This window comes from Phasianus colchicus, chromosome 28 (assembly GCF_987193195.1).
Source record: "Phasianus colchicus chromosome 28, bPhaCol1.hap1.1, whole genome shotgun sequence".
Classification (NCBI taxonomy): Eukaryota; Metazoa; Chordata; class Aves; order Galliformes; family Phasianidae; genus Phasianus; species Phasianus colchicus.
The window spans coordinates 156,595-167,572 of record NC_143463.1 but is presented as its reverse complement, the minus strand read 5'-3'; the positions used below and the strand labels follow the sequence as shown (position 1 = coordinate 167,572).

At 54.5% G+C, this 10,978-nt stretch overlaps 1 protein-coding gene across 3 annotated transcripts; it reads right to left on the bottom strand.

The window, feature by feature from the left end:
- Positions 1 to 3,884: 3,884 nt before the first annotated feature.
- On the bottom strand, positions 3,885 to 10,770 carry LOC149914693 (zinc finger CCCH domain-containing protein 11A-like). 3 transcript variants are annotated; one of them, XM_090126102.1, is made up of 5 exons: positions 6,498 to 10,770; positions 5,757 to 5,880; positions 5,217 to 5,279; positions 4,880 to 4,966; positions 3,885 to 4,591 (listed from the first exon to the last, which is right to left on the bottom strand). In XM_090126102.1, exons 1-5 carry the CDS (start codon positions 6,549 to 6,551, stop codon positions 4,224 to 4,226), a joined length of 696 nt encoding a protein of 231 aa, XP_089982228.1. In that variant the 5' UTR covers positions 6,552 to 10,770; the 3' UTR covers positions 3,885 to 4,223. The 3 variants fall into 3 exon arrangements, with proteins under 3 accessions (XP_089982228.1, XP_089982227.1, XP_089982226.1); XM_090126101.1 differs by having other exon boundaries at positions 5,757 to 6,131; positions 6,498 to 10,769; XM_090126100.1 differs by having other exon boundaries at positions 5,757 to 10,770.
- Between the last annotated feature and the right edge of the window lie 208 nt (positions 10,771 to 10,978).

Below are 10,978 nucleotides of genomic sequence, written 5' to 3'. Positions count from 1 at the left end.
AGGGGAGGGGAAAGGGAGAAAAGGGGGGGTACGGGAGGGGAGGGGAAGGGAAGGAGGGGGGGAGAGGAGAGAGGGGAGGGGAGGAAGGGAAAAATGGGAGGGAGGGGGGAGGGGAGGGTTGAAGGGAAAATAGAGAAAGAAGAGGCAAAGAAGAGACTCAGAAGTACAAAGCGGTGCACGTAAATGTAGAGGAAGCAAGTAGGGAAGCTAAGGGTAGCAGGGCAAAGGAAAGCAAAGGAAGGCAGTGAATGAGAGAAAGCAATCTTGCAGGAATGGTGGAGTGTGGGAAGAGCTGAGCCCCGGCCTGGCACAGGAGCTGCACGGCAGGAGAAGAAGCTGAGCCCAAAGGTAAGAGGAGCTCCTTGGGGCTTTTTGTGGGCTTGAAGCAAAGCTGAGAAGCCGTGCCCGGGAGGAGGTGTGGGTAGCTCCAGGCCACCTTGCTGTCTCCCCAAGAGATGCGGGCTGTGGGCTAGGCAGCGGGCAGGAGTGCTGGCCAGAAGCAAGCATCTGTGTGGAGAAAGGCAAAGGGCGGAGGAGGTTGAAGGGGAGCTACCGGGCATGGGCTTGCTCAGCAAGGGGAGCAGAAGCCTGAAGGGCACGAGAAGGGAATAGAGAAGGGCATGCAGAAGGAGAGAAGCTGCGAGCAGAGTTAAGAGGCACTTGTCAGAGCAGCAAGCAGAGCAGGCAAGTGTTGAGATTGGGAGTGAGTAGCAGGAAAAGGCAAGAGCACCAAGAAAAAGGAGGCGAGGGTCATGCAGCTCAGGTAGGGAAAAGGAAGGGCATGCAGCTCAGCTAGGGAAGGGAGGGGACAGCAGCTCAGCTAGGGAAAAGGAAGGGCATGCAGCTCAGCTAGGGAAGGGAGGGGACAGCAGCTAAGCTATGTGTTATGGGAAGTAATGTCAGTGATCTGAATGGCAGTAACCTGCTGTTCTGCATGGGGCTGTTGTGGAAGTTTACTGTTCAGACTTAGTAAGCTCTCCCTAGATTGTTTCTGTCCTATTTCTACACTTGCTTTGTTTTTTTCCAGTCCTGTATAATGAACAGCCCTGTGGCAATGATGCGGAATCTGCACCTGAAGGACTGAGAGGAAGAACATCAGAAGGCAGCAGCTGCAGTGTGTGGTGTTACAGGGCAGCGCTGCGAGTGCCGCCCAACTTGGCACTCCATGTCTTATCTGGTTGTACTCAATCAATAAACGATCACAATTACGGACTCACAAAGAATAAGGCTGTCTTTTTCACCTTAGAAGAAAAAGGGGGCGATGGCAAGGAATGAGAGGCAGGTGAGGTCAGCTGTACAAAATCCCAACACAGATGGATAAGCTGCTTCATTAACAAGTCCAGCTTGTTCTGCGGCGGTGACCAGCATCTGTGCTGTTGTTTATCTGCAGTCAGGAATGTCATATTGCCTCTTTTTTCAACCCCCATTTACTCTTTCACAAAAGAGTATCAACTTTTGATACTGGTTCTGCAAACTGGGGAAGAGTAGCTTACAGAATGCCAACTGCTGCAGTGGACAGGTTGGAAGACAGCTGCTCCACCCGCCCATCTGCCACGGCAGCTCCTTGCTGGATGTGCCTGTGATAACTGCTTAGCTCCTGCCAGCAATCCCCTCACAATGGGGAGGAGAGCAGCACTTGCACAGTTGGTTTTACAAGCACTAAACAAGCACAACTAAAACGCTCAAGGGAGACTGTCTTAAAGCACAGTCAGAGAATGTCTGTTATACTGAAGACTAAAGGATATCACTTCCAATTGGCATCAGGGAGAAGACACAGAATAGGAGAATCACAGAATTGCCAGGGTTGGAAGTGACCTCAAGGATCATGAATCTCCAACCCCCCTGCTACATGCAGGGCCACCAACCTCCACATTTCACACTAGACCAGGCTGCCCAGGTTCCCATCCAGTCTGGCCTTGAACACCTCCAGGGATGGATGGGGCATCCACAATCTCTCTGGGCAGCTGTTCCAGCACCTGACCACTCTCTCTGTAAAGAACTTCCCCCTGACATCCACCCTAAATCTTCCCTCCCTCAACTTCAAACCATTTCCCCTCGTCCTGCAGTTTTCTACCCTTTCCAAGAGTTGACTTCCCTCCTGCTTGTAGGCTCCCTTTAGGTACTGAAATGCTGCAATAAGGTCACCCCGCAGCCTTCTTTTCTCCAGGCTGAACAAGCCCAGCTCCCTCAGCCTGTCCTCATAAGGGAGGTGCTCCAGTCCCCTGATCATCTTTGTGGCCCTCCTCTGGATCCTCTCCAACAGCTCCCTGTCTTTCTTGTACTGGGGGCTCCAGACGTGGTCGCAGTACTGCAGATGGGGCCTCACAAGAGCGGAGTAGAGGGGGACAATCACCTCCCTGTCCCTGCTGGCCACCCCTCTTCTGATGGAGCCCAGGATCCCATTTGCTTTCCCACCTGCAAGGGCACGCTGCTGGCTCATGCTAAGCTTTTCATCTATCAGGACCCCCAGGTCCTTCTCCACGGGGCTGCTCTCAAGGACCGCTCCTTCCAGTCTGTATGGATGCCTGGGATTCCTCCGGCCCAAGTGCAAAACCTTGCACTGTGCTGTGTAGGACCTGATCAGGTTCACCCGGGTCCGCCTTTCCAACCTGTCGAGGTCCCTCCGAATGGCATCCCTTCCTTCAGCCGTGTCAACCGCACCGCTCAGCTTGGTGTCGTCAGCAAACTTGCTGAGGGTGCACTCGATTCCACCATCCATGTCATTGATAAAGGTGCTAAAGAGCACCGGTCCCAAGACAGAGCCCTGGGGATGCCGCTCGTTACTGGCCTCACCTTCCTGGACTTCCTGGAGAAGTGGGGACACAGCATCGTGCTGTCACACCACCAAAGTTGGGGACACCTTCATGGCACCCTGGTGGTGTCACGTACTGGAGATGGGGACACCCCCACAGTGTCACCCCCACGGACCACTTTGCTCCCATGGGTCGGGGGTTGACACCCCTCACTTTTGCAATTAAGGTTTATTTTTCGATAATGGGGGTTAGGGGATGTCCCCCCCCATGTCCCCATGTAAACTAAGCATGCACGCTGCAGTTTTCAGCCTAGGCTTTTAAGAGCAAAGCCAGAAAATTCCACACCGCTCAGTACAAAGCTGTGCGATGATGAGAGTGACTCAAGCTCTGCCCAAAGGATGAAAAGTAGCATCAAAACGGCTGAAGAGAGGGGGGACAATGAGGCAAGGTAGCACTGCAGAGAAGTCAGGAGAACACCTCTGCCTTCCGGGATCAGGCAGCCGGCGGAGCCTCTCTTCCCCCAACAGAGACGCCTGCAGGGTGAGGGGCACACGCTCACTTCTGCTCAGTGCTGCCCTGAGAAACTCAGACAGCTCGAGACAGCTGTTCTCTAACTCAGCGCGCCTGTGCTCAGGCCGTGCTACTCGCAGTTCTGTGCACGTGCTTTGCAGGCAGTGCGTTTATGGGCAGGGCCAAGGACTGGTGCATCCATTGCTTCTATAACCTGCAGCATCCCCTGATGGAGATGTGGGAGTTCTGACCCAGCGCCGCGAGTGGAATAATGAGGAGGTGGTGCAGCAGCTCACTGAGTGCCACTGGACAAATCAGGCCGTGCGCTCTTTGTGAATACAAAGCTCCAATTGTTTATTGATGGACTGCAACCAGAGTGCCAAGTTGGGCTGCTGCCACGAAGCCGCTGCCTTCTGATGCTCCTCCACTCAGTCCTTCAGCTGCAGCTTCTCCATCATCTCCACAAGGCTGTTCATTGTGGAGGACTGGAAAGAAAGAAAGCGAGCGTCAAAGTAGGACACCACTTCCCCCAGCATTCTACAATCCCCTTCACGTCTGACAGACAGAGAACAACAAGAGCCGTGTCTGTGCTCACCGAGGACTCACCTCTGCACGTGCAGCGGCAGCTCTCAGAGCAGCCTTCTTCATTTCTGCTCTCCTCTCTTTTTGTCGTTGTCGTCTTGCTATAGAGAAAGAGGAGAGAAATTCAGTTTGTCAACAGCAAAACCGCGGAAACATGGGTACATGAAAACAGGCTAGGAAGCCTCTCAGGGAAGGGTATTTCCAGTGGGACAAGCAGAAGGCTGTCATGGATTTCATGGGAAAAGAGAGGGTTACACTTTCTGGCAATTCCTTGCCATTGGACTCGGCAGCCTTCTACTCTTTTCCCCTCTCCGCAGAGAGAAGGAGAAAGCAAAGCAAATCCTAAGCAAACTCCATGCACCTGATAAGGGAAGCACCTCACCAGGGCAGCTGCAGCACCTTCCTACCTCTTCGCTTTGAGGTCCGGAACCGCTCAGTCGGCGCTGGGGCAGGCCCAGGGTGTGTTGCTGGAGCTGGCACACCGCCTCTGCTCTGATGTGGGCTCTGAGCCTTCTCCCCATCGCGCTCCACCTTCACTTGTTTCTTGGCAGGCCACAGCTCTGCTTTTTGCTCCTCTTCCTCCACTCCCTTGCGCTTTCTTGCAGCCATGGTCTTGGAGAGGGAGTGGTTGTCAACTGCAGGGGAAGGTCTTTCCCCTCTGCTGGGACCTGCTGTTCCAGGAAGCCCTCCTGGAGCCTGGAGAGGAGCTTTCGCGTACATCTTGCCGTTTGGCTCAGCACCTCTCCCTGTTCAAATCAAGCAAGGGGAAGCAGCAAGATTAAAAGAGAGTCACACACTGCCTTCGGTCTGCAAAATGGGCCACAAGCTAGGAACTCTCGAGTGTTCACAGCAATGGACCTTGGGATCTTGGCTGAACTGTGGGCCATTTCCAATTGGGACAGGAAAGGCAACTGTAATCCCCAGGGATTAAGATCTCAAGCAACACGCAACGACAGCAGTCCCAGGAAAGGACAGACAGAAAGCCTAACTAGAAAGACAGTGCACCAAACCCAGATGCTGCTGTGTGTCTGTACCTCTCTTGGGGGCTGTGCCACACTCCATGCTCCTCCCCTGGCTTCCTGCAAGGCTGCGCTTCACTGCAAGCCTGCTTGCATCAGCTTCTGTCAGAAAGGAAACAAGAAAGACATGAAGAGCATCTCTTTGGAGGAGCATTTTAGCACAGCCAACCACAAACTTCTGCTCCTCAAGCATAGTTCTTCAATTGGCCTTTCTGCTGCTACAACGCTGTGCCATTTCTGCAGTCAGCACAGATCTGCAGTGCCCCTTCTTTTCTCCTCCATCCCACACAGCCCTTCATGCAGCCCTATTTAGAGGCAGGTACCCACACCACAGCTCACAAGAGCTTCTTACCTGGGGAGGCTTTCCGTTTCCCCCCAAGCCCAGCACCATTCCATGGACGCGCAGGCTCCGTCCCTACAACAACAGATTGTGTGTTGATTTCACAGACACCAGGAGCAGCACTGTCCTGTTAGCCCACGTCCACCACAAAAACCAAAAGACACTCTTCTACAGCCAGAACAGAAACTGATCTTTAAACTGCAGTGCGCTTGCACAAAGCACTACTGCTCTCATTCCCGCTCAGGTGGCAGCAGAGGAACCCCAGTCTGCCTGACAGCTCTGCATGCTGCAGAGCAAAGCTGCGTCAGCACACAAAACGCTATCAGCTGCAAAAGTCGAGGCACGGATTTTTTGTCCCTACAGGGAATGCACTCAGCTCTGAGCACCACCACTTACACACACACTTCTGTCTCACTGCTGCCATCTGTTGCTGTCGGCCTCTCTAATGCTTCCACCATGGTTACCGGACATCCCTGCAGTGCTGCACCGCTCAGAAGTAATACTTAAAATGCATTCTTCCATACTTCATGACAGAGGACTGCAGAGACTCACTTTTGCGTGGTGCTAAGGATGGTCCGTCCCCATCGCGTCCCTCTGTGCGCTGCAAGGCGCTGTTGGATCTCTGGCAGCCTGCTGGGTGCTGCTCCCTAGCACAGGGAACTGCGCCGCGCTGCTTCTGAGGAGAGAAATAAAGGAAGGGCCATGGAAACAGCCACCCAACGTTTGCAAAGAGATGCAGCATTCCAGATGGTGCCAGAGGTGGGTATCAGAGTGCTGAGACGTTAGTTATCACTAACGGAAACATTTGGGAGCGCATTCACAACATCTGCACGCGCTGCAATTTCTGGGCATATCCAGCTTTCTCATCGTTCAGGTGGAGAAGACGGGCGCTCTCAGACATCACTTCGGGGGGTTAAACCAACACACCTGCAAACACCAGCATTATTCCGAGGGAAACAGTGACTTCAGGTGCCACAGTTCAACCCATGCAAAATTACCGTACACAGCCTTAGCTCTTCACCACTATTTCTTCCCCACCCTTTACTACTGCAGGCAGCTAGAACAAACTTCTCAGCAGAAACCCAGGGCAGCTCGCAGGAGGGCAGTGCCCGCTCTCTGATCCCACCCTGCCCCAGCAGGTTAAGGAGCCTGGCAATGCTGTCCTGTTGCTGCAAGTGCACAACCCAGCCGCTTACTGAGCTAACAAAGGACCAGCAGGGCTCCCCCTGCTCCACCCCTTCCCCTCCAAAACCAGAGAAAGGAGAAACCCAAGCGAAAGAAACCCAGCCATACCTTTCCACGCGCAAAGCAGAGATGGCAACTGCGTCCGTCTCCCTGCTGAGACATGCTGGGGAACGTCTCAGGGGAAGCTCAAGTTCCCGGGGTCCTCTCCACAGGGACTGCCCGCACTGTTGGAAAGAGCTGGCTTCACTCTCTCTTCAAGTGCCTCAATCCCCAAAATCTCCTTTTGGAAAGGAAAAAGGAACCCTAAGGAAAGAACCTGCAAGTGAAAAACAGTGTGGAAGAAGCATTTTCCCAGCATTCTTCTGCTGTGCAGTTTAGACTCTCGGGCAGGGCAATGTCTCGAAACCAGCTGGTTACAAGGACTGTCCCCAAAATACACCCAGCTCCTGTACAGCTGCCATGATTTCTGACAGCAAGCGTTCTCCATCTCCTCAATAGTTACGCGCCTTGAAGCACATGGCTGGTGTTGCTGTCCTGAAGAAAACTCCCTCTGTCTCACCGCCAGCCGGGACGAGGGCTGATGCAGCGTGCCCACCCCAGCCCAGCTTTCCTGCTGAGACACCTCCCGGCAACCACCCAGCACCAAACCCAGCTCACCTGCTCGGCCTGCTCAGCCTGAGCTGTGCCCAGCTCACGCACACGCCACAGCTGTGCTTCCCACGGGCTCTCGCAGGGTGATCTCTCAAGGAAAGCTCACAGCTCAGTCTCTGCGTGCAGCACGCTCACCAGAGCACCAGCTCTGCTCACCGGCTGTGCCACAAACGCTCCCACCTCGGCGATGACTGTGACCTCAGCGAGTGCCCGCATCACTTCTGTGCTTCCATCATAAGCAAAGGGCGTGCTCACCTCCCAGATCCAAATTTTAGGAAACCAACACCACGGTCTCCCAATGGGTTTATTTAAGTAAAAGAACAGAGAAATTAAGATGACCCTCATGCAGCCAGTTCTTGCTCAGGTGCTGCACAATCGGACCAAGGAGATGTTACCCCCAGGCTGCCTCCAGCTTGGAGGATTTGAGCTCCCAAGCAACCAGCAAGCATTTGGACGTGCCCTCCCCCTGCTTTTTACAAGGACAGACGAGTCCTTCTTGGGATGCCAGCTATTCTGCAAAGGCGGAATAGCTCTGTTCTTGGGCCGCAGCTCCATGGCCACGCGCTTCTCAAATACTGGGGCTGCATTACCTCCTGGGCATCCACACGTGCTCCGACTCTCCCGCAGGGTTTCTGGCTTCCAGCTGGGGAGCTTCTCATCTTCTGCAATATCATTCCTGCCTCCTCTGGTACCATCCTGGGAGATGCTGCAGAGCTCATGAGCCTGAACTACCTTCCTCCCATCAGCAGCTGCTCTTGCTTTAAAGAAGTGCCAGCACCTACGAATCAGCTTGGAGAAAGTAATTCTGGGGACCCAGAGACACTGCAAGTTTCAATGCAGCTCCCACAAGAACGCTGCTGTTAAATCCATAGAATCATAGAATGGATCAGGTTGGAAAAGACCTGAAAGATCATCGAGTCCAACCGCAACCTGACCATACTCCCCTAACTCTAACAACCCACCACTCAATCATGTCCCTGAGCACCACATCCAGAGCTCTTTAAACACGTTCAGGGACAGCCAGGACACATCCCCAATTAGCCAGGACTGCTGAAGGATGATGGAGAGCGGCTTGGCAGCCACATCTGCCAACCCCCTCAGCACCCCAAGGTTCAATCCATCCAGCCCCATGGCTTTCAAAGCAGGTTTTGTTTCTTTAATTATTGTCTCCCATTCTATCTTTTCTTTTAGAAAGGAATCTAAAAGATGAAAAGTAAGAAAGTACTAAACAAAATGAATCAAAAGAAATGAAAAAAGGAAAGAAAGGGGAAGAGATGAAAAGAGACGGAAAGAAAAGGGGAGAGGGAAAGAAAAGGGGAGAGGGAAAGAAAAGGGGAGAGGGAAAGAAAAGGGGAGAGGGAAAGAAAAGGGGAGAGGGAAAGAAAAGGGGAGAGGGAAAGAAAAGGGGAGAGGGAAAGAAAAGATGGAAAACAGAAAACAAAATGAAAAAAGGAAAAAAAGGAAAGGAAGGGAAGAAAAGAAGAAAAAGGAAAGGAGAAAAAAACAATCCTTCCATCACCACTGCTACCACAAGCACTAAACCATATCCTGTAACTCCTAATCCAGATGCCTCTTGAACACTGCCAGGGACGGCGACTCCACCACCTCCCTGGGCAGCCATTCCAGGGCCTGGCTGCTCTCTGAGAGAACAAGTTCTTCCTTATGTCTAACCTAAACCTCCTCTGGTACAACTTATGGCCATTTCCTCGGGTCCTGTTTGTTGCCTGGGAGACGAGGCCAAACCCCTCCTCATCACAGCCTCCATTCAGGAAGTTGTAGATTGCAATGAGGTCTCCTCTGAGCCTCCTCTTCTCCAGACTGAACAACCCCAACTCCTTCAGCCGCTCCTCGTAAAGCCTGTGTTCCAGACCCCATACCAGCTTTGTTGCCCTTCTCTGGACACGTTCCAGGGCCTCAATGTCTTTTTTTGTAGTGAGCAGCCCAAAACTGAACACAGTGCTCAATGCGTGGCCTCACCAGGGCTGAGTACAGGGGGATGATTCCCTCCCTGCTCCTGCTGGCCACGCTATTTCTAATGCAAGATGCTGTTGGCCCTCTTGGCCATCTGGGCACACCTCTGTCCCTGGAAAGGTGATGGAACAGCTTGTGCTGGATGCCATCTCCAGACAACTGGAAGAAAAGGAGGTTATCAGGAGTAATCAGCAAGGGTTCACCAGGGGGAGGGCATGCTTGACCAACGTGGTAGCCTTCTACGATGTTGTCACTGGCTGGGTGGATGTAGTGCATGTAGTCTACCTTGCTTTCAGCAAGGCGTTTGATACCGTCTCCCACAACATCCTTATGACAAAGCTGAGGAAGTGTGGACAGATGAGTGGACAGTGAGGTGGGTTGAGAACTGGCTGACTGGCAGAGCGCAGAGGGTCGTCGTTGGCGGTGCAGAGTCCGGTTGGAGACCTGTAACCAGCGGTGTTCCTCAGGGGTCGGTGCTGGGTCCGGTCTTGTTCAACATCTTCATCAATGTCCTCAATGAGGGAATAGTGCTCACCCTCAGCAAGGGTGATCTGTGAGGCCCCGTGTACTGAAAGGCAGCCACACGGTCTCCCATGAGCCTTCTGTTCTCCGGGCTCAACAAGCCCAAACCTCTCAGTCTCTCTCCAAAGGAGACATTCCCGATGCTTTGAAGCCTTTGAAGTCACGTTCCTGATGTCCAAGTTACGTGCCCATCATGTGTTAATGCTGTTGTGCCAATCGGTGGGCTCAACAGCTGCAACAAAGACACCAACGTCTTTGGGATAGGCTTATTTTACTGCCTATGACAAAATAAAACCAACAGTAATATTGGCAGCGTCTATAGCCAAAAGAGAAGCTTAGCAGTAAAGGGAATAAGCAAGGCAGTGGGCCTACTCATTGCCACGTGAACACAGTGGTGAAGAAAGATCCACGACCAATAGCCCCAGCACTTTACCATCAGCCAGATCCGCAGTCACTGGGGAGCCCCGTTTGCAGGGAGGATCTGAAGAACCTCTCCCAGCCATGGGGAAGTTGCACAGCAATGCATCCATCCCACGAGTGAGGCATCCAGAGCCGCTGCAAGCAGCTCCAGCCTTTCTAGCACAGAGTAAACCAATGTACGGAGCAGTCCGGGGGAACAGCCACTGCCCTCTTTCTCCTCTTGGTTTTCGCCCCGAAGCCTGGCCAGGGCTCAAGGGGAACAAAAGGCGTCGTGCTGTCAATCTTGCTGTAGCACGGGCCTCTTTGGCAAGACTGTCTGCCCAGCCCCCCCGCGTCGGGCTTCGTCGGGTAACGAACTCAGCAGCAAAGCTGCCCTCGGCTCCTCGGGGAGAGCCCGCCGTCGTCACGGAAACGCAGCGTGACAGCACGCAGGTCCCAGCAGCCCGGCTGATGTCACCGGCGCCGTGACTTCCTCTGCCTGCCCTGGAGCCGCAGCCCGAGAGCTTTCCGGCCCCCGGCCTCCCTCTCCCTGGTCAGCGCCAGCGCCGCCAGCTTTCTTCTCGGACAGACGTGAATACAGAAAACGGCAGTCGAGTCCTCCGCCTGCGGGGCAGCGGCTCAGCACGGCGCTGCTGACCGTTCGAGCCGAGCCGAGCCGGAACCGAAGGCGGCCGCCCGACTCTGCCGGGCTCGAACGCGTCTCGATCGGCGGGGTCGGTCCCTCTCTTTCGGGGCTGCCCGGCTCGGCCAGGAGCCGCTCCCGGACACCGGGCGTCCCGCCGCTCGCAGTCAGCCGCCGGTTCTCAGCCGGCGGCGCCCCGCCGCGACGCCGACTCCGGAGGACGGCTCCGTTCTGACGCGGGACGGACGGGGCCCCGAGGCGCGGGGCGGGCGGCGGCGGGGACGCGGGGCGGCGGAGCGCCGCTTTCCCGGCACGGAATCCCGCGGCCGCCATTGGCGGAGAGCCCGCGCTCGGCCCCGCCTCTCCCGCTCTCCTATTGGTCGGCCCGCGGAACGGGGCGGGC